The 22,712-nt window shown below is 36.1% G+C and overlaps 1 protein-coding gene across 9 annotated transcripts in view; it reads right to left on the minus strand.

Annotated features, from left to right (window-relative positions):
- The window catches only part of ANKRD28 (ankyrin repeat domain 28), a 199,658-nt gene that overhangs the window by 83,135 nt on the left and 93,811 nt on the right, over positions 1–22,712 (minus strand). For all 9 annotated transcript variants that reach the window (XR_006718746.1, XR_006718745.1, XM_045503681.1 and 6 more), the window contains one exon: positions 1,259–1,337. Coding sequence is in view for 7 of the 9 variants with exons in the window: in XM_045503681.1 (XP_045359637.1) it covers positions 1,259–1,337 (79 nt within the window). In the remaining 2 variants the exon portion in view is untranslated. The remainder of the gene's footprint in view (positions 1–1,258; positions 1,338–22,712) is intronic.

Here is a 22,712-nt window from a genome sequence, read left to right on the forward strand (position 1 = left end):
GAAACTGTTTCTTGGAAAATGTTTGTAAAGAAAATTCCATATATAAACCTATATCCATCAATTCATATTATTATAGTAGAAACCTTAATTAAGAGGAAATATGATTTTTCTCTTGTACCTACTCCGTTCTTATCTCTAGTAAATTTAAGCTAGAAACTAGGGAGCTAGCATTCACAGAGGAACAGACATCTTCAAGGAAGTGCATCTGTGATGAAGTTACTCATGAAGAAACTAATATAAGAATATCATCTGGGAAGCACTGAGTAATGTGTTTGTTGTACACCTGAAACTAATATGTAGGTTAATTATACTTCAATAAAAAAAGAATATTAGCTGGGTCAATATTTAATTATATTTAATTCTATATAAGCATACAATTTGTTATAAAACCCAGATTTTAAAACTTTCATAAACTTATAAAATGGCAAAAGTCTATTTAGGCTATTGAATTGGGATCTTCATTCAAAAATTCTCTCAGTGGTCTTACTCCCCAAAATTAAATGAATGATACTATTTCTCCAATTGCATTGTGTGTATATCACAATTTGACAACACAAGCACAATTCAAGCACGTGCATCCTTTTCCAACAAATATAATTTATAATAACTTGGCTACAACAAAAATATATCTGAACTCTGAGCTCTGTTTGACAACAGACCGTCTGATCTGTACAATAAAGTACAAGTTCCTAAAATGTATTTTACCGGCCCTCAAAAAGAGTTAGATAGAAGCTACTGACAGATAGACACCTGGCTGCCATCACTTTCAAAATACATCAAATTACTACCACTTCTCAATATCTCCATTACGGCACTTGGTCTGAGCCACATCACCTTCCCCTTGAAGAACTGCAATTGTCTCCCAGTTACTCTACGGTGAATCAGGCCTACTATGAATAGTCGATGTACTGCCTGAGCTTATATACTGCTCATCTCACCCCATAATTCTCACCTACCTTTTTATTTTTCTATAGCAGTTATCATCTTCTAACATGCTATAACATTTATTTACTTGTATTTATAGCCTGTTTTTCCTTATTAGAGTATACACTCCAGAAGGGCAGTAATTTGTTTTGCTCTCTGATGTACTCTACGCACTACAGTAGGACCTAGCACGTGACAGAAGGTCAGCTGTAGAATGAACAAGCAAGTTTCAGCTTAGGAAACAAATATAAGGAAATAGTCAACTAGGTTTGATAAACATTAATTATGACAAAAATATGCATCATGTGCTCTTATTATATAGAGCTTTACATACCAGATAAAATAAGCAGTTCAATGATTTCTGCATCTCCGAGATAGGCAGCAGCATGCAGTGGAGTTCTCTTTTCATTGTCCTGTGAGAAGAAGGAAATGTGGAACTTAAGTTTTAATATAAACTTGATTTCAGTGTACTTTAAATGAAGAAGAACCATCAACTACCAACTTACAAGTTCCACAACCCTAGTCTAAGTCAGCAAGTCCCACTAACAAAATATTTCCTTGCTAGGAGAAGAAAGACCTGAAAAAATATTTTGGCCTTAAATATAAAGTACAGCAAAAATAAAACCTAAGGTGAACAGAGAAATAGCTTCTAAGGCTTTCTTTGAATAAAGATGCCTATATGCTGCTGATATACGAACGCAAATTTCTTTTACTTCATCCTATTCCTCCTCAATACATTTCCACAATTTTACATAGTTTGGAATTGTTAACCTAACTAAATAAAACAAACCCTAACAAACCAAAAGTTTTGCCTATCAAAATGTTTCCACAGGTACCCCAGAATATTTCTCTGGGGATTTGAAGTTATCCCTTAAAACAGTCGTAAGGTTTTTCTTAAAATTCCTGCCAATTTTGTTTGTGGCTCTAAAATATATTCCTATCTTTGTAAACATAAAAAAATATACAGTTTTCCATTTTGCACAGCAAAAAAAATAAAGCATCTACAAAACAAACAGGCAATCTACTGAATGGGAAATGATACTTGTAACTGATCTATCCTATAAGGGGTTAATATCCAAACTATATCAAGAATCTGTATGACTCAACACCAAAACAAACAAACAAACAAACAAACAATCCAATTAAAAAATAGGCAGAGGACCTGAACAGACATTTTTCCAAAGAAGACGTGCAGATGCCCACCAGACACTTGGAAAGTTGTTCAACATCACTAATCATCAGGGAAATGTAAATTAAAACCACAATGAGATATCACCTGTCAGAATCACCAAAATCAAAAAGACAAGAAATAACAAGTATTGGCAAGGATATGGAGAAAAGGCAACCCTTGTGCACTGATAGTGGGAATGCAAATTAATGCAGCCACTGTGGAAAAGAGTAAGAAAGTTCCTCAAAAAATTAAAAATAGAATTACCATATGATCCAGTAATTCCACTATTGGATGTTTACCTCCAAAAAAGAAAAACACTAATTCCAAAAAATATATGCATCCCTATGTTTACTGCAGCATTACATACAACCATGGAAGCAACACAAGTGTCTATCCATAGATACATGGATAAAGATGTGGCATATATACACAATGGACTACTACTCAGCCATAAAAAAAAAAAAAGAATAAAATCTTACCACTTGCAATAATGCTAAGTGAAGTAAGTCGGGCAAAGAAAGACAAATATCATATGAATTTATGTGGAATTTATGAAACTGAACAAATGAACCAAGAAAAAAAAGAGACAAAAAAAAAAAAAAACCAACATACACACACTCTAACATACACACACTCTAAAATACAGAGAACAAACTGGTGGCTGCCAAAGAGGAGATGAGTTGGGGGATGGGTGGAACAGATAAAGGGGATTCAGAGTACACTTATCTTGATAAGCACTGAGAAATGTATAAAACTACTGAACCATTACATTTTACACCTGAAACTAATGTAACAGTGTATTTAATTATACTGTCATTAAAAAATACATAGTCTTCCAAATCTTCCTTCAAGAAGAGAAGCTACAACTAATGCAAGGCATCATGTACCTCCCCTGCTCAAACACCAATGATCTCCAGTTTCAGAAGCAAGATTGTGGGGGTAAAGTGACATTCAGGGATTTTTAATTCATGTTTACACCTCATCTAAAGTTACAAGGGTATTGCTGACTTGGTTGCATCTGAGAAAGCTATTTACATAGAGTTATTTTGAAATTTACACCGAAATTTTTGGATACAGCTTTGTGATAGACTGTTAGTTGTTTTCCATTATTTATTTTCCCTTTTGTCCATACGAATAAAGTCGTAGCTGGTTATTTACCCATGCAGTAACAGAATATACTCCTAGTCTGCCTTTAGGTTTTGTTACTTAGTGTGGACCAGTGTGGTATGTAAGGTGGGAGTAAAGACACAACTTTCAGGTCATCTTTAATTTAGCAGACAACCATCTTAGAGAAGGACTAATACTTTCCCACTTCCCACAGGCTGGAAGGCAGATGTGAAACTGAGCCAGCTTTGATTCTACAGAGGTTAGGCCAATATACTAGAAGACTATCAAGCAATTAGATGTTGAATGATCTTCTATATAACAGAGTTGCTCTACAAACCTGGACCACTAACTCCTATACCATTAGGAGAAATAAATTTCCTATTTATTTATCTATTTATTTGAGAGAGCACATGCATGTGGGGGAGAGGGGCAGGGGGAGAAAGAGAATCTTAAGCAGGCTCCATGCTCAGCGCCGAGCCCAACGCAGGGCTTGATCCTACAAACGCTGGGATCATGACCTGAGCTGCAATCATGAATTGGGAGGTTCGACCAACTGAACCGCCCAGCTGCCCCAATAAATTTCTCACTTAAAGAGGTTTGGGGTCTCTTACCGTATTAGAATATGATAGCTTTCAAATTTTAAGAAAAAGAAAAAGTTTATTTCACGATGCAATAATTTTCTAGTTTGGCAATACCCCAAATACTTTAAGAAAGAATAGTTGGGACAATTGAGAATAAATTAGGAAAAAAGTTGCTAGTCAAAAGAGAGATGAGGGGCGCCTGGGTGGCTCAGTCGGTTGAGCGTCCGACTTCAGCCAGGTCACGATCTCGCGCTCTGTGAGTTTGAGCCCCGCGTCAGGCTCTGGGCTGATGACGCAGAGCCTGGAGCCTGCTTCCGATTCTGTGTCTCCCTCTCTCTGCCCCTCCCCCCTTCATGCTCTGTCTCTCTCTGTCTCAAAAATAAATAAACGTTAAAAAAAAAAATTAAAAAAAAAAAAAAAAAGAGAGATGAAAAAAATATTAATAGGCAGTCCAAAAAAGGTTTAACAGTAGCATATAAAAAGGTATTATAAAAATGTGTGTATTTATCACTTGCTCTTCATTGGCTTTTTCATGTAACTTTAATACATTTGTGATACTGTTTTTTTATCATTTAGGTATTAACAGATGCTTCAGTAACGGGAGGTTGGTACAGTGGCTATTAAAATTGTTTAGTGATAAGAGCTCATGTCTCTCTAACCACAATTAATTTCCACAAGATCATGTTTTTTATTCCAGTATATACCCCACCAAACAGAATTCTTTGCACAGAAATCACTGAATAGTTGTTGATAACCAACATTAGAGCCACTAAAATCTCAGACTTTATTCAAAGCTGAGTCCTAATTTAGTCATTTTAATAAAAGGATCCTTGGTTTAAGGCTTTTCAGTATTAATCATTAACACAGCAAACTTCCCTAGAGTGTTTAAATATGATCAGACTTACTCAAATTGAGAAACATATCTATTGCAAAGGATAAACCACACACACAGCACACACACAAAGTGAGTCATTTATGTGTGAGAGATGTCTGGAATTCTATGACTCAATGCATTGAATACTATTCATGTATTTTATGACTCATGAACATAGTTTTCCTCTCTACAAATCAAACTAAGGGAAAAAAGGAACACATTGGATAATTTTAAAAGAAATAAATCTACCTATATTTTACTTTACGATAGTTAAGTATTGATAATTACACAATATTTAAGATTTCCCTCTAGCAAAATTTACTAATATGAAAAAATGACTATCCCCTTGTACACACTAATTCTAGTTCAGGGAATTTTTAGATAAAGATATTCCTATGTATATGCAAACAAAATGATTAAGTATATTTATTGATTATTGTAGGAAGCAAAATGCTGGAAACAATTTAAATGCCCACCAACAGGCGAATGGCGATCTAAAATGAAATACAAGAAGCTCTTAACCAACCTTCTTTTAACTGACTCACATGATTAATCGATACTCTGTTTTCCTGATGAGGAAACTAATGAGGACTCTGGCACATGGTGTATTTTGACTATTAGGCTACCACTTTTATTCCCACCACTGGGTGTCTATTTATCAAGGATAAGATGTGTTTGTTACCACAAATGTTTGTCCAAATTGCAATCATAACTATGTAATTTAAGTATTATTTAAGCTGATAAAATAGGAGTGGGAAAAGCAAATTGTTTCTATGATCACTAGACTGAATATCACATAAAGACTCAATAAAGGTAAGCTATCAAAAAAAGTGCTACTGAACTGGGTGTGGCTGAGAAATAAATCACTAAGGCAAATAGTCAACAAATGGGCAGTTTTGCCCTAAGTTTGATTCTTTTTTTAATGTTTATTTATTTTGAGAAAAAGAGACAGAGAGAAAGAGAGAGAGAGAGAAAGAGAGAGAGAGAGAGAGAACAAGCAGAGGAGGAGTAGAGAGAGGGAGAGAGAGAATCCCAACCAGGTTCCATGCTGTCAGCGCGGAGCGTAACCTGGGGCTCAATCCCACAAAGAGTGAGATCATGACCTGAGTCAAAATCCAGAGTCAGAAGCTTAACTGACTGAGCCAACCAGGCTCCCCCTAAGTTTGATTCTTAAGTGTCTAAATTCTCACACCACTTAAAGAAACCCAAAATGGGTTACAGATAATGCACTGGGGGCAGGGTCTATACAAGGAAGATAACAGTGAACAGCAGAATCCACATTGTCAACAAAAAAGCCTCAGCTCAATTAAAAAAAAAAAAAAAAAAAAAGATGGCTGTCAAGTAAACATTATTACAATAAAAAGCCCAAAGATCACTTTTTATAGTTCCCTCTGTCAAACTTATTAACTACCAGTTATAAAAGCTATCAGATGAGAGAACTTCTAGTTGTACATTCAGAAAGTGAAATACCATGTAAGGGTTCTACATCCAGTTTCATTGTGTAGCTTTTTTTCCCTCCACACATCTAAGCAAAGCCCCAATACAGAATGGTGTTACCATTCAACTCAGACTAGGGGAGAGCATCAGATCCCATAGGCTAAAGGTTCAGTCTTACAAGACCTCCCCCTGCACTTGAAATGCCAATAGCAAGTCCAGGTTGTGTACCTGTACTTCTTCTAACCAAATGGCTATTAATCAAAGGTTCCCCTGACACCCTCCATGCTACAGTGCTCACAGGGTTCAGTAAACCAGTTTTTCTCACTAGACTGCCAGTTCATTACAAGGACATTAGAGGGTACGAATCAACAGCCAGATGGAAAAGAAACATAGAGTGAGATGCTGAACAAAGAACTTTAATCCTGGTAGTGTTTCAGGTCCAGCACAGTGGCAGGTGTAAGGGTTTCTGGTCAACCAACCTGGAAGTTCTCCAAACCCCCTCCTTTGGGACTTTTATGGAGGTTTCCTTAGTAGACATGACTGATAACATCAACACCTGCTGGCAACTAAGCTTAATCCACTCCCCAGAGGCAATGGTACTGGGGGAAAAGGGGACTGAGAGTCCCCACCCTCTAATCACAAGGTTGGCTCCATTGGCAAGGAGCCCTCATTCTAAGCTTTCCAAAAGTCACTTCATTTACATAAAAAAGACATCTTTCATTGCTCTCTCACAGGAAATTCCAAGGGTTTTTAGGAGCTCACTGCCAGAAATGGGAACAGAGACCAAATATATACTTTTTATTATAAATCCTAATATCACACCATGCCCCCAATTTAAAAAAACAAGCAGACCTCAATGTTCCTTATCAATGGAAAAAATCTTTAAAGCACAGTGTTAAATGAAAAAATGCAGGCTTAGAACAATTGTATGATAAAAGGTTTTACATCCACTTTGGCTTGATTATGCATAAAATATCTTTGGAAGGATACTCAAGAAACTAATAGAGTGATTACCTCTGGGTGAATGGGAACTGGCGGACTAGGGTTTAAAGTGTGAGAAAGAGTTTTCACTATTTGTAGCCTTTGGTATTGTTTGGAGTTATTACCACGTACATGTTTCAAAAAGTAAAAAAGGAAAAAATTAAAAATAACATTTATACCAACTGAAAAGCTATTTATTAAAAATCCTAAAAATATTTTAATATCCCAGGCATTTTCACAAGTACCAGGTACACATTACAAAAACAATGTTTCTCAGATATGAAGTCAGTTTTTTAAGAAACCACTGCATCTCAATGTAGTATTCTTAAAATAATCCCAACTAGAATTATTGAATATATACACTAGACTCAAACAACAAATATTAACTTTGATCACATAGATTTGATCATATATTTTGAAGTACACTTTTCTTACAGTTCTTATGTAAATACTCAGAAAAAATATTTTGTGCACATGATTAGGGCAACCAAAACTTAACTGCCCACACTCCCCAAATAAGAACAAACAAAAAATAGCTATAACTCTTACAAACGATAATCCTGAAAGAAGATGGCCTACAATAGATGGGTTAAGAAGATCAGGGATTGCTAACAATTTGGGGTTGGGCCAATATGCTGAGCTGGTACATACAAAAGAGAGATATGCAAGTGATCGGAACATGAAGGAGTTCTTCACAGTGATGCAACAGTTCTGTATCTTAAATATGTTGGTAGTTATACAAATCTACACATGTGACAAAATGTCATATGATTATTCATAAAGACAATGCCAAATAAATGAATACAAAATAAATAAATGAATGCAAAAAAACTGGTGAAATCTAAGAGAAGTCTATTCTGTAATTAGTTGTATTGTACCAATATCAGTTTCCTGGTTTTAATAACGCAGAGTATGATGTCACCACATTTGAAGAATCTGGTTGATGGAAAGAAAGGATCTCTCTGTACCACTTCTGCAATTTCTGATGTATCTCTAATTTCTTTAAAGTTTTAAAAAAGTATTCAGAAAAATCCTATTATATTTTGGTTTATATGTTGTGTTATAGTGAGCTCCAAAAGGAGTCTATAAAACATAGGCAAGCAAGATTGGACAACCTAGGGAATGAGGCTGTGAGAAAGAAGGGAATCCATGGTAGATCCCAAGCACAGGTCAGGAAAAGGGTTGTATCTACGGGGAAGTATCTTAAGTAAAATCTGGGAACTAAAACTGTACTTGTACATTCTCAATATTTTGTGTAGGAGCTTTTAATATAAAGCAGATTTCAGGATCAGGTTGGAATGAGAGGACACATATAGGATAGGAAAACCAAAAAGTGAAAAGTCAGAAATGCTAAAGTGAAAGTGAAACAGAACATTTGTACAAGAAATACTTAGAGACTGTGAGAATTTATCCACTTACATGGATTCAACCACGACTTTCATAGCAAGGACTCAATTCTGTAGTTCTGCCCTTGTCCAGTAACTGAAAGTGTTTATATATATTAGCTGTAACCTCTTAAGAATAATAATCCTAAAAATCTCAACAATCAACACTTATCTAGTGCTTACTTTCTGCTAGGACTGCCCCAAGCACTTTACCCTGCAGGGTTAAGGAACCAATGTATTTCCTTATTCTACAGATAAAGAAATCAAGGCACAGGAAGGTTTAAGGAACTTACTCAAGATCATGTAGCAGTGGCAGAATCAACATTCAAACACAGGCAGTTGGGCTCCTAACTTCTTACACAGCCTCTATTTGTAATGTTCCATTATGCACGGGAGCTTTAAGCACCATGGTCTGCTTAAAACTAATAATTCTCCTTCAAAACATTCTGTGGCCTGACTTCACTTTTCTTACCAAATTTTAATCAAAATTTTCTTAGTAATTTTTTTCCCTTTCTCTTTTATCTGTACTATCAGACTGAAACTCCCATGTATAGTAGTCAGCTATTAACTTCCAATGCTGTTTGTGGTCCACAGAGTTCAGCTGAACTTACCTAGGACTTTATCAGATCCAATCTTGTCTTACCCTTTCATAAATAAGTTATAAGGCCTGGCTGTTCTCAAAACTGCACACAAGGAACCTCAGCCTTGGGATATGGTTCTGTAGGGTGCTGGTGGATGTCTGTAGCTGCTTCAAATAAAACTCTAGCTTACTCTGGTACATAAATGGTACTTTGTATACTTATAGCTGTTTGGAACAATCCTTAAATTGTGTTTTATTTACTTTTTTAGTTTTTAAAATTTCATTTTAGGGAGAGACAGAGTGCAATCAGGGAGAGGGAGAGGGAGAGGGAGAGGGAGAGGGAGAGGGAGAGGGAGAGGGAGGGGGAGGGGGAGAGAGAGAGAGAGAGAGAGAGAGAGAGAGAGAGAGAGAGAGAGAGAGAGAGAGAGAGAATCTTAAGCAGGTTCCACACTCAGTGTGGAGCCTGATGCAGGGCTCAATCCCATGACCTGGGCTGAAATCAGAGTCAGATGCTCAACCGACCAAGCCACCCAGGTGCCCTGATTATGTTTTATTTTTAAATTCACTACTATCCTCCAACCTTATCCTCTCATCCTCAAATCACGTTAGAGATCCAACCGGTTTACCTGCTAGCAGATCAAACCTGGAAGGCAATTTCACATTCATTAGCTACCCTGCTGAATCCCTGTAGTGACTGTGACCACCACCAATCATCTCCACTCTACCTCTATAACCTGATATTCAAAAGCCACTAACCTATAGCCGGAACCACAATAGTTAATTTCTATTAACAGAATGAGTAATGGCACATTGTCATCTTTCACCTTTGTTCCCTTTGCCCAGAATGTCTTTCCCCTACCCAAATCCCTTCCAGTCTTCACAGCCCAAGTTCTATCTCCTTTACCAAGGCTTCAAGACCATGTGAGTACACTCAAATCACTCTGTGTTCCCTATTATGACATTGTCATCTGTACCACACAGCTGACATTTTGGTTATTGTTCAATTTTGGGTTTATGTCATGGCTTCATTATTAGGTAATAAATATCTAGAGAAAATAAGTTGTCTAATTTTATGCCCATATAGCACTTGACTCAAAGTTATATACCTCATAGGCACTAGAGAGGTTTAAATAAATTAAAATATTAATGAAGAAAATTTGCCATGAATCATGATATTCTAATGTATTATAGGTTGTAGAAGATTTCTATAATTGACTTTGGGGTCCTAGAACAAAGCACATTCTAGAACTGCCTCTAAGAGATGGCTGTCCAAATTCCTGGGTACAGACAACTCTTCATAAATGAATTAAAAACCAGTTCTAAGACGTATGCTATCGCTCTTTCCCAAGAAATATTATGAAAACCTCTATGGAAACTTAAAGTTTCAGATTATGACATGAAAAATCATTAGCATTTAGCAGACTAATATAACTTGAAATAAAAAGTGTTTCAACTAAGTACATTATTGTCTTGTTCTCTAATTGCCTTTAATAGTTACTATTTATTTAATACAGGTATTAGATATTACTGGGTGCAAGTGACAGAAATCTAAATTAAACTAGTTTAGGCAAAATGGACTAATTAAAAAGAGTGAAATGCCTCATGGAATTGGGTATCAAACAAACAAAATTTAGGTAAGGAAGGGGCATGGCTAGACCATAAGAACTAAAATCAAGCACTTTACACATTCAGGACCACTTTTTGTCTCTGTTTTTCCATGTATCAGCTTTTTTTTCCCCCCTTCACCAACAACACTTTTCCTCATAGTTAAAAAAAAAAAAAAAAAAAAAACACAAAAAAACAAAAAACCCATCCATACAGATCCTGAGATTTACTCTTAGAACTTCAGTAGTCCAAAGAGAAGTCTTTTAATTCCAAATCCTAAAATAGTATTCTGATTGACTCTATTTTGGTTAGATCCTACTCATGTATCAATCAAGTGAGAATAGGTAAAGAAGTTATATTTTATGTACAAAATACAATATCAACATACTGATCACAGTAACTATGTGGAATGGGGAGAGTTTCTCAGAAAATGAGGGCAACCCTACAGATCTTTATTTTGTGGTAGGCATTGCATAAAGCACTTGAAACAGCTGTTTTATTTTGCAAACTTACTGTACAGTTTAACATATTATTTTTAAAGATGAGGAAACTACCTCCAAACTCATGCTTTTCATTAAAATGTTCTATTGACAATTATAATTAACAACTACAACTAAATGTAAGCAGTCCATTCAATCCCTATCTATTCGAAGCTGGACCAGTTGTGGCTTCTCTTGAGAGTCTTTGAAAGCAGCAAAACTGCTCCAAGTAAACTGCTCAGCAATTTGGGCTGGAGGTGGAGTTTCCCCACACCTTAAGCTGGAGGCGGAGTTTCCCCACACCTTAAGGAAGCTGAAATCTAGCTTATTACTTTTAGATACAGGACAGAACTATCACTAACCTATACATTATGCGTTTCTCTATTCCCTTTCTATAGTCACACAGAAAGGAAAAGGAATAGCTAAGGAACAATCAGGTAATAAAGAATACTACCTTTCTTTTCATCCCTTTAGAAAAGCTGTATTAGCTAGATTGAGATCAGGATTGTATATATTTAAATACTAGAGACGCTGCATAGGTATGTATGTCTAAACTCCTACGTTTCTGAAAATTTAGCAATAATAATTCTACCAGACAATTTACCAATGAACAATGTAATATAATCAGCTATGTTTTATTTTTTTTTTAATTTTTTTTTCAACGTTTATTTATTTTTGGGACAGAGAGAGACAGAGCATGAACGGGGGAGGGGCAGAGAGAGAGGGAGACACAGAACCGGAAACAGGCTCCAGGCTCTGAGCCATCAGCCCAGAGCCCGATGCGGGGCTCGAACTCACGGACCGCGAGATCGTGACCTGGCTGAAGTCGGACACTTAACCGACTGCGCCACCCAGGCGCCCCTAATCAGCTATGTTTTAAATAATATAAATGAATCAGTTAATTCTTCTGGTTAAACTAAAAAACAAAAACATTTCATCTCAAATAACATATCTTACACATGGCAAGGGATTCTTCATAAATCCTAATCTCTTCACTACAACAAAGGTAATCCAATCTTTAAGAAACCCAGAGCAATACAATGGATGTTTAATAAATATTTCCTAGCTTGAATTTATCAAACTCATGGTCAAAACTCCTAAGACAGATAAAAATTAAAGTCAAACAGAAGCACAATTCAAAATGTAAAGTAACTACAAGAGTTTAGTTTTTGACAGTAACAATCACTTTGGATGATAGTAGACAAGGAGATTTTACATGACCCCTCAGTTATTTTACAAAGAACACTGTAATCAACATACTCTAGGGAAGCTAGGGAAGGGGAGTAAGAGATAAGGAAGGAGAAAGAGAGGCAGGAAAAGGGAGAAAACTATTCTCTTAGTTCAATTCTGTATTAATGGGATTTTTAAAGCAGCACTATCAGGACACAAAATTAATGTTTACAATTAGTGCTTTAATTGTATTCTATGTAGCTTTCTAAGTACAGAAAAACACTAACTAAAAATGGTTTAAGGGGCATCTGGGTGGCTCAGACAGTTAAGTGTCCAACTCTTGATTTTGGCTTAGGTCATGATCTCACAGATCTCACAGCACAGACCTGCTTGGGATTCTCTCTCCCTGTCTCTGTGCCCCTCCCCGGCTCACACTCTTTCTCTCTCAAAAAAAATAAGCATTTTTAAAAAATGGTTTAAAAATAACATTTACTCTTATACAGGATAGGGGCAAAACTGGTTGATTTAGCAACTCAAAGACATCATCCAGGTGTAAGAAATTCTACCTTTCTACTTTGCCAACCACAACCACATAACCAATGTATAGGCTCATCCAAGCTAGTTCACCCCAAACAACAGCCAGTAGCAGGGGAAAAAAAGCCATCTCTTCCTCTCTTGTGCTCTTATTTTTTATATTAAAAAAATGTTTTTTTAGTTAACATAATTGTTGGGGCACCTGGGTGGCTCAGGCAGTTAAGCAACCAACTTCGGCTCAGGTCACAATCTCACAGTTTCTGAGTTCGAGCCTCGCATCAGGCTCTGTGCTGACAGCTCAGAGCCTGGAGCCTGCTTCAGATTCTGTGTCTCCTCTCTCTGTCCCTCCCGCCTCTCCCCCCCCCCACCCCCCGCCAAATAAATAAACATTAAAGAAATGTTTAAATAAACATGAAAAAAACTATGTAAAAAAGAGACAATTGTTTTAGATTCACAGCAAAATGAAGGGAAAGTACAGAGATTTCCAATATACTCCCTACTTCCAGGCGTGCACAGCACCCACCATTATCAACGGCCCCTAATAGAGTGATATATTTGTTACAATGTACAGTGTAGGTGATGGACCTACACTGACACATCATAATCATCCAAAGTTTACCTTGGGTTTCACTCTTGATGATGTAAATTTTATGGGTTTGGACAAATGCATGATGACACTTATCTATCATTATATTATCAGAGTATTTTCACTGCCCTAAAAATCCTCTGTGTTCTACCTGTTCATCTCCATCCCCCACCAACCCTTCATGTTTATACTATCTCCATAACTTGATACTCTGCTGTTAGGTGCATACACATTAAAGTCTGTTATTTCTTTCTGAAGAAATGACACTTTTATTATTATTTAACACCCTTCTTTATCCCTGATAACTTTCCTTGCTCTGAAGTCTAGTCTGTCTGAAGTATATATAGCTACTCCTGCCTTCTTTTGATAAGGGCTAGCGTATTTTTCATCATCCATTTACTTTTAATCTATAGATTTCTTTTTATTTAAAGTAGGTTTCTCAAAAACAACATATAATTGAGTCTTGTTTTATGATCCACTAATGACAATCTCTGTCTTTTAACTGGTATACTCAGAGCATTAGTGATACAGATGGATTATTATCTACTATTATTTGCTACATTTTTGTTTGTTTCCCTCATTTTTTGTTCCTGTTTTTATCCTTCCCTCTTTTTCTGCATTTTGTGGTTTTAACTGAGCCTGTAGTATGACTCCATTTTCTTTTCTCAGAATATTGGTTATACTTGAAAATAATTTTTTTAATGGTTGCCCTAGAGTTTACAGTAGAAATTCACAACTAATCCAAATCTATTTTCAAATATCACGATACCACTTAATAGGCAATGTCTTATTAATAACAAATTAATCCTAATTCTCCTTCCTGTCCCTTGTATCACTGCTCTCATCCATTTCACTTACATACAAGTATAAACAATGAAAAAAATATATATGTGCGTATACACACACACACGTTGTATATACGTAGGATATATATATACACATATATAAGCACACATAATACAATGTTACTTTAAACAAGCTTATACATTAGATTAAAAATAAGAAAACTATTTTCATTTTACTTTGACATACTCAATTCTCTTCCTTATGTAAATCTGAGTTTTTGATCTGTATTATTTTCCTTCCATGTAAGAACTTCATTTAACATTTCTTACAAGGCAGGTCTACCAGTAACAAACTTCTTTAATTTTTATTTGCTTAAGAAAATCTTTATTCTCCTTTACCTTTTTATTTCACTTATGTATTCATTCATTCACTCATTCATTTATGAGAGAGAGCTAGTGAGCACAGGGGGAGGGGCAGAGAGAGAGCGAGACATAGAATCCCAAGCAGGCCCCACGCTGTCAGTGCAGAGCCCGACACAGGGCTCAAACCCACAAACCATGAGATCATGACCTGAGCTAAAATCAAGAGTCAGATGCTTAACTGACTGAGCCACCCAGGCACCATTCTCCTTTACCTTTTTAAATATTTCACTCCACTCTCTTCTTGCTTGTATGGTTTCTGAGAAGTTGAATATAATTCTTATCTTTGCTCTTTTATAGGTACGGTATTTTTTCTCTATCGTTTTCTACAATTTGCAAAATGATACACCTAGCTGTTGTTTGTTGTTGTAGCTGTGTTATTTATATTGCTTAGTGTTCTCTGAACTTCCTGGATATGTAGCTTAGAGTCTTTAGTTTGGGAAAATTCTCAGTCATGATTGTTTCAAATGTTTTTTCTTCCTTTGCCTTTTGGGATTCCTATTACAAGTTGGTTACACCTTTTGTAGTTGTCTCATAGATACTCTGTTATTTTAAGTCTTTACTTTCTTTGCTTTCTCAGTTTATGAGGATTCTATTGTTAGGTCTTCTAGCTCAGAGATTTTTCTTCAGTTATGTCCAGTCTATTTAAGAAGTTCAACAAAAACTTTTTCTTTTTTTATCTTTTACTGTTTTTGATCTCTAGCATTTCCTTTTGGTTCTTTCTTAGGATTTCCATCTCTCTTCAAACTGTGCTTTTTGCCTTTTATATATCTTCTAATTTTTTCTTGATAACCAGACATGATGTACTGGGTAAAAGGAACCACTGTAAATAGGCCTTTCATAATTAATGTGTTGTGAGGTGTGAGGGGAGGGGAAGTGTCCTATGATTAGGTTTTTTATCTAGTGAGCTTATACCTCTGGTCTGTGAACTTCACAAGTGTTTTCCAGCCACCCTCCCCCGCCTCCAGGTGGGACAGAATGGCTAGAAGGAGCTGGAGTTGGGTATTTCCTTTCCTCCAGAGTCAGTCAGCCTCTGGTTAACTAGTCTCCCCCAGAGGGCAGGCCTTGTTAAGAACAGAGTGCTCTGGGGGCACCTGCATGGCTCAGTCAGTTGAGCATCCGACTTCAGCTCAGGTCATGATCTCACAGTTTAAGAGTTCAAGCCCCACATCAGGCTTGCTGCTATCAGCACAGAGCCCACTTCAGATACTCTGTCCCTCTCTCTTTGCCCCTCCCTGGTTTGCACTCTTTCAAAAATAAATAAAACATTAAAAAATAAAAAAGGACGGAGTGCTCTGTCATATTTCAAAATGCTCCCCACCCCCCCACCCCGGGCCCCTGCTAGAAGCGTGAGGGGTTTTCTCTGATATTTACTGTGACAACCTCATTCGGCTCCTGGAGGTAAACCTTACAATACTGTGGTGGCCTGTGACTGGATCCCCTGGTGTTTTCAACTCTCAGAATTATCCACACTGAACCTTCAGCAATCTGTCAATTAAAGTTCAGTTTTTCCTTCCCAGCACTGATTCCTGAGCAGTTGCTACTCACGAGGCTGCTCTTCAAGCCTCAGCTTTCTTTTTTTTTTTTTTTTTTTTTCAACGTTTATTTATTTTTGGGACAGAGAGAGACAGAGCATGAACGGGGGAGGGGCAGAGAGAGAGGGAGACACAGAATCAGAAACAGGCTCCAGGCTCTGAGCCATCAGCCCAGAGCCCGACGCGGGGCTCGAACTCACGGACCGCGAGATAGTGACCTGGCTGAAGTCGGACGCTTAACCGACTGCGCCACCCAGGAGCCCCAAGCCTCAGCTTTCTATGTTCGTTTGTGTCTATCCGATCTTAGGGGCAGTGGTTTGCCCTGGGTCACAAGAAGGGCTGTTATGGACCCAAGAAGAGCTGTTAAATTTTCAGTCTGTTCAGCTTTGTACTTGTTAGAACAGAGTGGCGACTTCCAAGTTTCTTACATATGGAACTAGAAACCGGAAGTGTCCTTTATGTCTATTTTTAATCAGTGAGGAAACTGCCCCAAAGGCATCCATGTAACTTTCTCTCACTTCTCATTGTCCAGTCTTGTGTCACCTGCTATGCCTACATCAACCACTTGATTATGACACCCTGGAGGTAAGAAGGGGATCATTTTCCAGTGACATGGGGGATCAGATGCCCAAACAAAATCAGAGCTCTGCGCATTAGAGGAAAATGGGAAACAAATGGGCACTAACAAAATAGTCAAAGTTTCTGCCACTTTGTGATTTTTATATAGCCTTTGATGTGTGTAAGAAAAGTAGAACAAGAAAGACACCTAGAGAAAATATTCAAATCAATATTGTTACCACTCACTGAAAAGGGTAACAGAAGAAAAAAGGAACCATTAACTTGATTCTTAACTACATCTGCTGAAATATCCTCCCGTTCCCCCCAAATTGTTGTGAAATAACCCAGACTTAAGTGATATAATTTAGAAAGCAAATATAATAGTTTAATGAGTTGTCAAAGTAATATATTAGGGATAGAAATAGCCTTAGAGAGCAAGTTCAATCACCTCATTTTACAAATGAGAAGAACAGGGCTCAGAGAGGCTAAACTACTGAAAGACAGACTAGAGTCTAGTTTGCCTGATTTACAGATCAAGGTCCTTCTTGCTGTTTACATTCTGGACTCTTCACTTCCTTGGAGTTTAAATAAGTTAACAGCAACAGTGATGTAAGCAATCAGTCATTTTTCATGTGCATGTGTTTATCTCTAAATATCTGAACATATGTTAGATTCTGGAAAATAATGTATTTTTAAAAATCATACCAGTAACAAGGGATTCCTCACCCTTACGTAACTGTAGAAGTATGGTCCCACTCTAGAAAATTTTTCCACAATATGGCAATCTTAATATTCTTTTCTACAGCTCTCTATTTGGGTTAGTTACAAGTAGGTGATACTTACAAAGTCTGGGAAAAAGAGTGAGAGATTTTCATTTCTTAAAAAAGAATCAGAACACAGGTGAACCTACCATAAGACAAATCATTTTAGCATAAAAATACCACATTCTTGTCTACAAGACTATACATGCAACTGAAAGATTTATATATTTAAACCAATTACTAACACTTTCAGTTTATGGCTAGTAAACAAGTAAGATACATCTAACAAATAGCTTCACTACTCACACTTCTTGATCAAACTTTTTTTTTTTTTTTTTGATCAAACTATTTAAAAAACTAAATTAGTGCCTTGGAGTGACAGGACATTTCACTCCATTAATAAACAAATACCTGAATGAGGCTACCCAAACATGCCCTCACTCAACTTTAAGTATTAATCTACAGCAGTGGTAACATTTTATACAGTAACAACTTGAAGAAAAATAAATCTAGACTGTCACAAATATATGCACATACACTGTCTATAACCATGATATTTAACTGTTAAATTAAGCATATATTCCAACTTAATAAAGGTAATCTGAATATGCAACACTCGTAAATTATACATTTCATAATCTTAAAACTTAATTTAGAGTAGAACTTTAAAATCATGTAAGTTTCAGATTCTACAGCTACTATCAAAGGGGGGGGGAATCTTGAACTTGAAATATACCAGTTATTTATTTTTTTTTTAACTTTTTAACCTTTTTTTTTTATTATTATGAAATTTATTGTCAAATTGGTTTCCATACAACACACAGTGCTCATCCCAACAGGCGCCCTCCTCAATACCCATCATCCACCCTCCCCTCCCTCCCACCCCCCATCAACCCTCAGTTTGTTCTCAGTTTTTAGGAGTCTCTTATGTTTTGGCTCCCTCCCTCTCTAACCATTTTTTTTCTTCCCCTCCCTCATGGTCTTCTGTTAAGTTTCTCGGGATCCACATAGGAGTGAAAACATATGGAGTCTGTCCTTCTCTGTATGACTTACTTCACTTAGCGTTAACACTCTCCAGTTCCATCCATGTTGCTACAAAAGGCCATATTTCATTCTTTCCCATTGCCATGTAGTATTCCATTGTGTATAGAAACCACAATTTCTTTATCCATTCATCAGCTGATGGACATTTAGGCTCTTTCCATAATTTAGCTATTGTTGAGAGTGCTGCAAACTTTTTTTTATTTTTTTATTTTTCAATATATGAAATTTATTGTCAAGTTGGTTCCCATACAACACACAGTGCTCATCCCAAAAGGTGCCCTCCTCAATACCCATCGCCCACCCTCCCCCCCCTCCCACCCCCCATCAACCCTCAGTTTGTTCTCAGTTTTTAACAGTCTCTTATGCTTTGGCTGTCTCCCACTCTAACCTCTTTTTTTTTTTTTTTCCTTCCCCTCCCCCATGGGTTTCTGTTAAGTTTCTCAGGATCCACATAAGAGTGAAAACATATGGTATCTGTCTTTCTCTGTATGGCTTATTTCACTTAGCATCACACTCTCCAGTTCCATCCATGTTGCTACAAAGGGCCATATTTCGTTCTTTCTCATTGCCATGTAGTACTCCATTGTGTATATAAACCACAATTTCTTTATCCATTCATCAGTTGATGGACATTTAGGCTCTTTCCATAATTTGGCTATTGTTAAAAGTGCTGCTATAAACATTGGGGTACAAGTGCCCCTATGCATCAGTACTCCTGTATCCCTTGGATAAATTCCTAGCAGTACTATTGCTGGGTCATAGGGTAGGTCTATTTTTAATTTTCTGAGGAACCTCCATACTGTTTTCCAGAGTGGCTGCACCAACTTACATTCCCACCAACAGTGCAAGAGGGTTCCCGTTTCTCCACATCCTCTCCAGCATCTATAGTCTCCTGATTTGTTCATTTTGGCGACTCTGACTGGCGTGAGAAATATACCAGTTATTTAATGGTGAAAGAGTAAATGTTTTCCTTCTAAGATCAGAAACAAGGCAAGGATGTCTACTCTCGTCATTCCTATTCATTCTCATACTGGTAGTCCTAAGTCAGTAAGAATAAAAAGAAGCAAAAGGCATACAGATTGGGAAAGAAAACATAAAACTGTCTCTATTTATAAATGACATATTGTTCATGGAGAAAATCCCAAGAAAATTTATTGTAAAAAATCCAAAAATGAGTTTAGAAAAGTTGCTGAATGCAAGGTCAATATACAACAAGCAAATGTATTTCCACATACTAGCAATTAACTGGAAATTAAAAATGTTAAAGACTTTACATTTACAATACAAAAGAATGAAAGAAAGAAGGAAAGAAAGAAAAGCCAGAAAAATGCTTGGGTATAAATCTAATAAAAACTTGCAGGATCCGTATACGTTCACTGTAAGATACTCATTAAAGACTTACAGAAAACCTACATAGAAATAACATGTTCATGAATTAGAAGACTCATTACTGCTAAGATGTCAATTTGATCTATGGATTCAATGTAATCTTACTCAAAATCTCAGCAGGATTCCTTTTAGATATTAATGATCTAAAATTTACATGGAAAGGCAAAGATACTAGAACAGCCAGAGCAATTTTGAGTGAAAAGAACATAGTTGGGGGGTGGGGGTCTTACACAGTGTGATTTCAAGAATTTCTATGAAGGGGCGCCTGGGTGGCTCAGCTGGTTAAGCGTACAACTTCGGCTAAGGTCATGATCTTGTGGTTCAGTTCTTGAGTTCAAGCCCCACATCAGGTTCTGTACTGACAGCTCAGAACCTGGAGCCTGCTTTGGATTCTATCTCCCTCTCTCTCTGCCTCTCCCCCATTCACGCTCTGTCTTGCTCTCTCTCAAAAATAAAAATAAACAATTTTAAAAAAGGCTCAAAAGCATTAACTATAAAGGAAAATACTGAAAAATTTGACTACATTAAATTAAGACCTCATGTTCAATGACACAAGAGTGAAAAGTCAAGCTGGACTGGGAGAAGACATCTGCAACATACACAGTTCACAAAGGATTCATATTCTGCATACATAAAGAAATGTAAATTAATAAGCAAAGAAAGAGAACTCAAAAGAAAAATGGGCAAGAGATTTAATAGGCATTTGATAAAAGAGGCTATGTGAATGTCTAATAAACACATAAAAAGGTATTTGACATTGTCATCAAAAAAACCTCAAACTTTGTACAAATAATGAGACACACTAACTACTACATAACAAATAGAATGGCTACAAAACAAAAAGGATGTAGTCCAAAAATGTGGAGCAAAAAGAAATCTCATACAATTTTCATGGGAGTATAAATTGCTTAATACAGCATTCTCATTTAAGCTGAATGAACGTATGCAGAGCCTATATATCAGAAATTCTGAGTGGGCATATATCCTAGAGAAATGCATGCTCATGTGCAACAGAGGCACGTTTCTGAATAGGTACATTATTCATAATAGGCAAAAAGCTGGAAACAACTATCTATCTAAACAGCAGAATATGGATAAACTGTGGTGCATGCATTCAGCGGAATATTATGAATAATCTTAGGTTCATATAACACGGGTAAACTTTTGAAATAAGATAGTGCCGTGCAGAAGAACCCAGATCCAAAAGAATATATGTTGCAAGATTCATTTAACTTAAAAATATGCAAAATTAAATTGTATTGTTTGGAAAGATTAAATGGCAAAATTATAAAAGAAAACAGAGAGAGACTATTATACAAGTCATAGTAATGCCTATATTGCAGGATGGGAATAAATACTTCTGATCATAAAGTGGGCACCAAGACAGCTTTTGTAGCAATAGCAACATTGTCTTTCTTGATCTGGGTAGAGGTTACATTTAATAATTCATTATAGTCTACATTTGTTTTACATATTTTTGAGTATTAAAAGATTTTTAAAAGATTTTTTAAAGTTTTTTAAAAGATTCAAAGAATCTTTTTTAAAATTTTTAAATTTTTAAAAGAGTAAAAGAAAGGAGAAAAAACACTGAACATGAGTGTTCAATCACTTGTCTAAAATATCAATTAAAATACAACTGAACTAAAAGGAAAAGCATATAAAAACCTGGCAGAAGACACAGGACCTAATATGGTATTTCAGCTTAAGAACAACAGTAGCTTTCTTTGTTGGTTGGGCAAGTTTTGTTCTCTTGAACTAATGTTCAAAATGAAAACGAAAAAAAGTCACCTGAAAAATGAAAAAGAAAATTACTCACCCCTTGCACCCATGCCCTTCCCCCAACCACCAATTTGGGTCTACAAAGGAATTAAGAATAAAAACAGAAATTATGTTGACAGAAATTTGTGTAAGGCAATCTTAAAAAACCCAAACAAAAAAATTAATGTAATCTAGCTTCTATGTAAACAAAACCCAAAACCCTCACTGTACACATTTATCTTCCAAACTAATGATAAAAACTTGACATAAAGCATTTTATAAATCATATTTTTCTCATATGCAGAGATAAATGTATTCTAAAATAACTTTATTATTAATTTATTGAGCTTGCACAAGAGAACATGATTTAAATCACTGTAGTAAGTAATATTCAAATCATTAGTTCTGTATAAAAACTACCAAAGAAAATAATGGTACATTATTAGTTTAAAATATTTATGTTGTTTACCTGTTTTACACAAGTAATTATAATAAGATAAGGAAAAACATATCTCAAGATGTGTCACTGTAATTTTATGGAAAATGTTTATTCATTTAGTAATTAATCTATTATTAATTAAATCACTCACTTTCATCCTAGGTAATTTAAGATTATGTAATTAAAATATGTTTTCTTTGTGACTACATGATTTGGGTGGGATGGGACAAGTTGTTTCCTTTCCCAAATCTGACTCTGGCTATTACAGGTACTTTGTTGCTGTTGCTGTTTTCTTGTCAAACATTTATTTATTTATTTATTCCATGAAACACTCAAAGTTTAGGTCAGTGGGAAACAATTTTAATCAAAGAACTGTACAATTTCTTCCCACATATTTTGATTTGTAATAGGAAATGACATTGCAACCCATTTTACTAAAATATTACAAAATATTTACAAGAAAATATTAAAATAGGTCAAACACAAAAGGCAAGATGGGGTAAAATAAACTTTTTTCAGAAATCTCTACTCCAGTGCCAATAGCACACAAGAAGAGAATCAAAACAAGTAAGTAACAAAGATCCCCTGACCATGTTGCCAAAGAATTGG

The sequence above is a fragment of the Leopardus geoffroyi genome, chromosome C2 (assembly GCF_018350155.1).
Source record: "Leopardus geoffroyi isolate Oge1 chromosome C2, O.geoffroyi_Oge1_pat1.0, whole genome shotgun sequence".
Lineage (NCBI taxonomy): Eukaryota > Metazoa > Chordata > Mammalia > Carnivora > Felidae > Leopardus > Leopardus geoffroyi.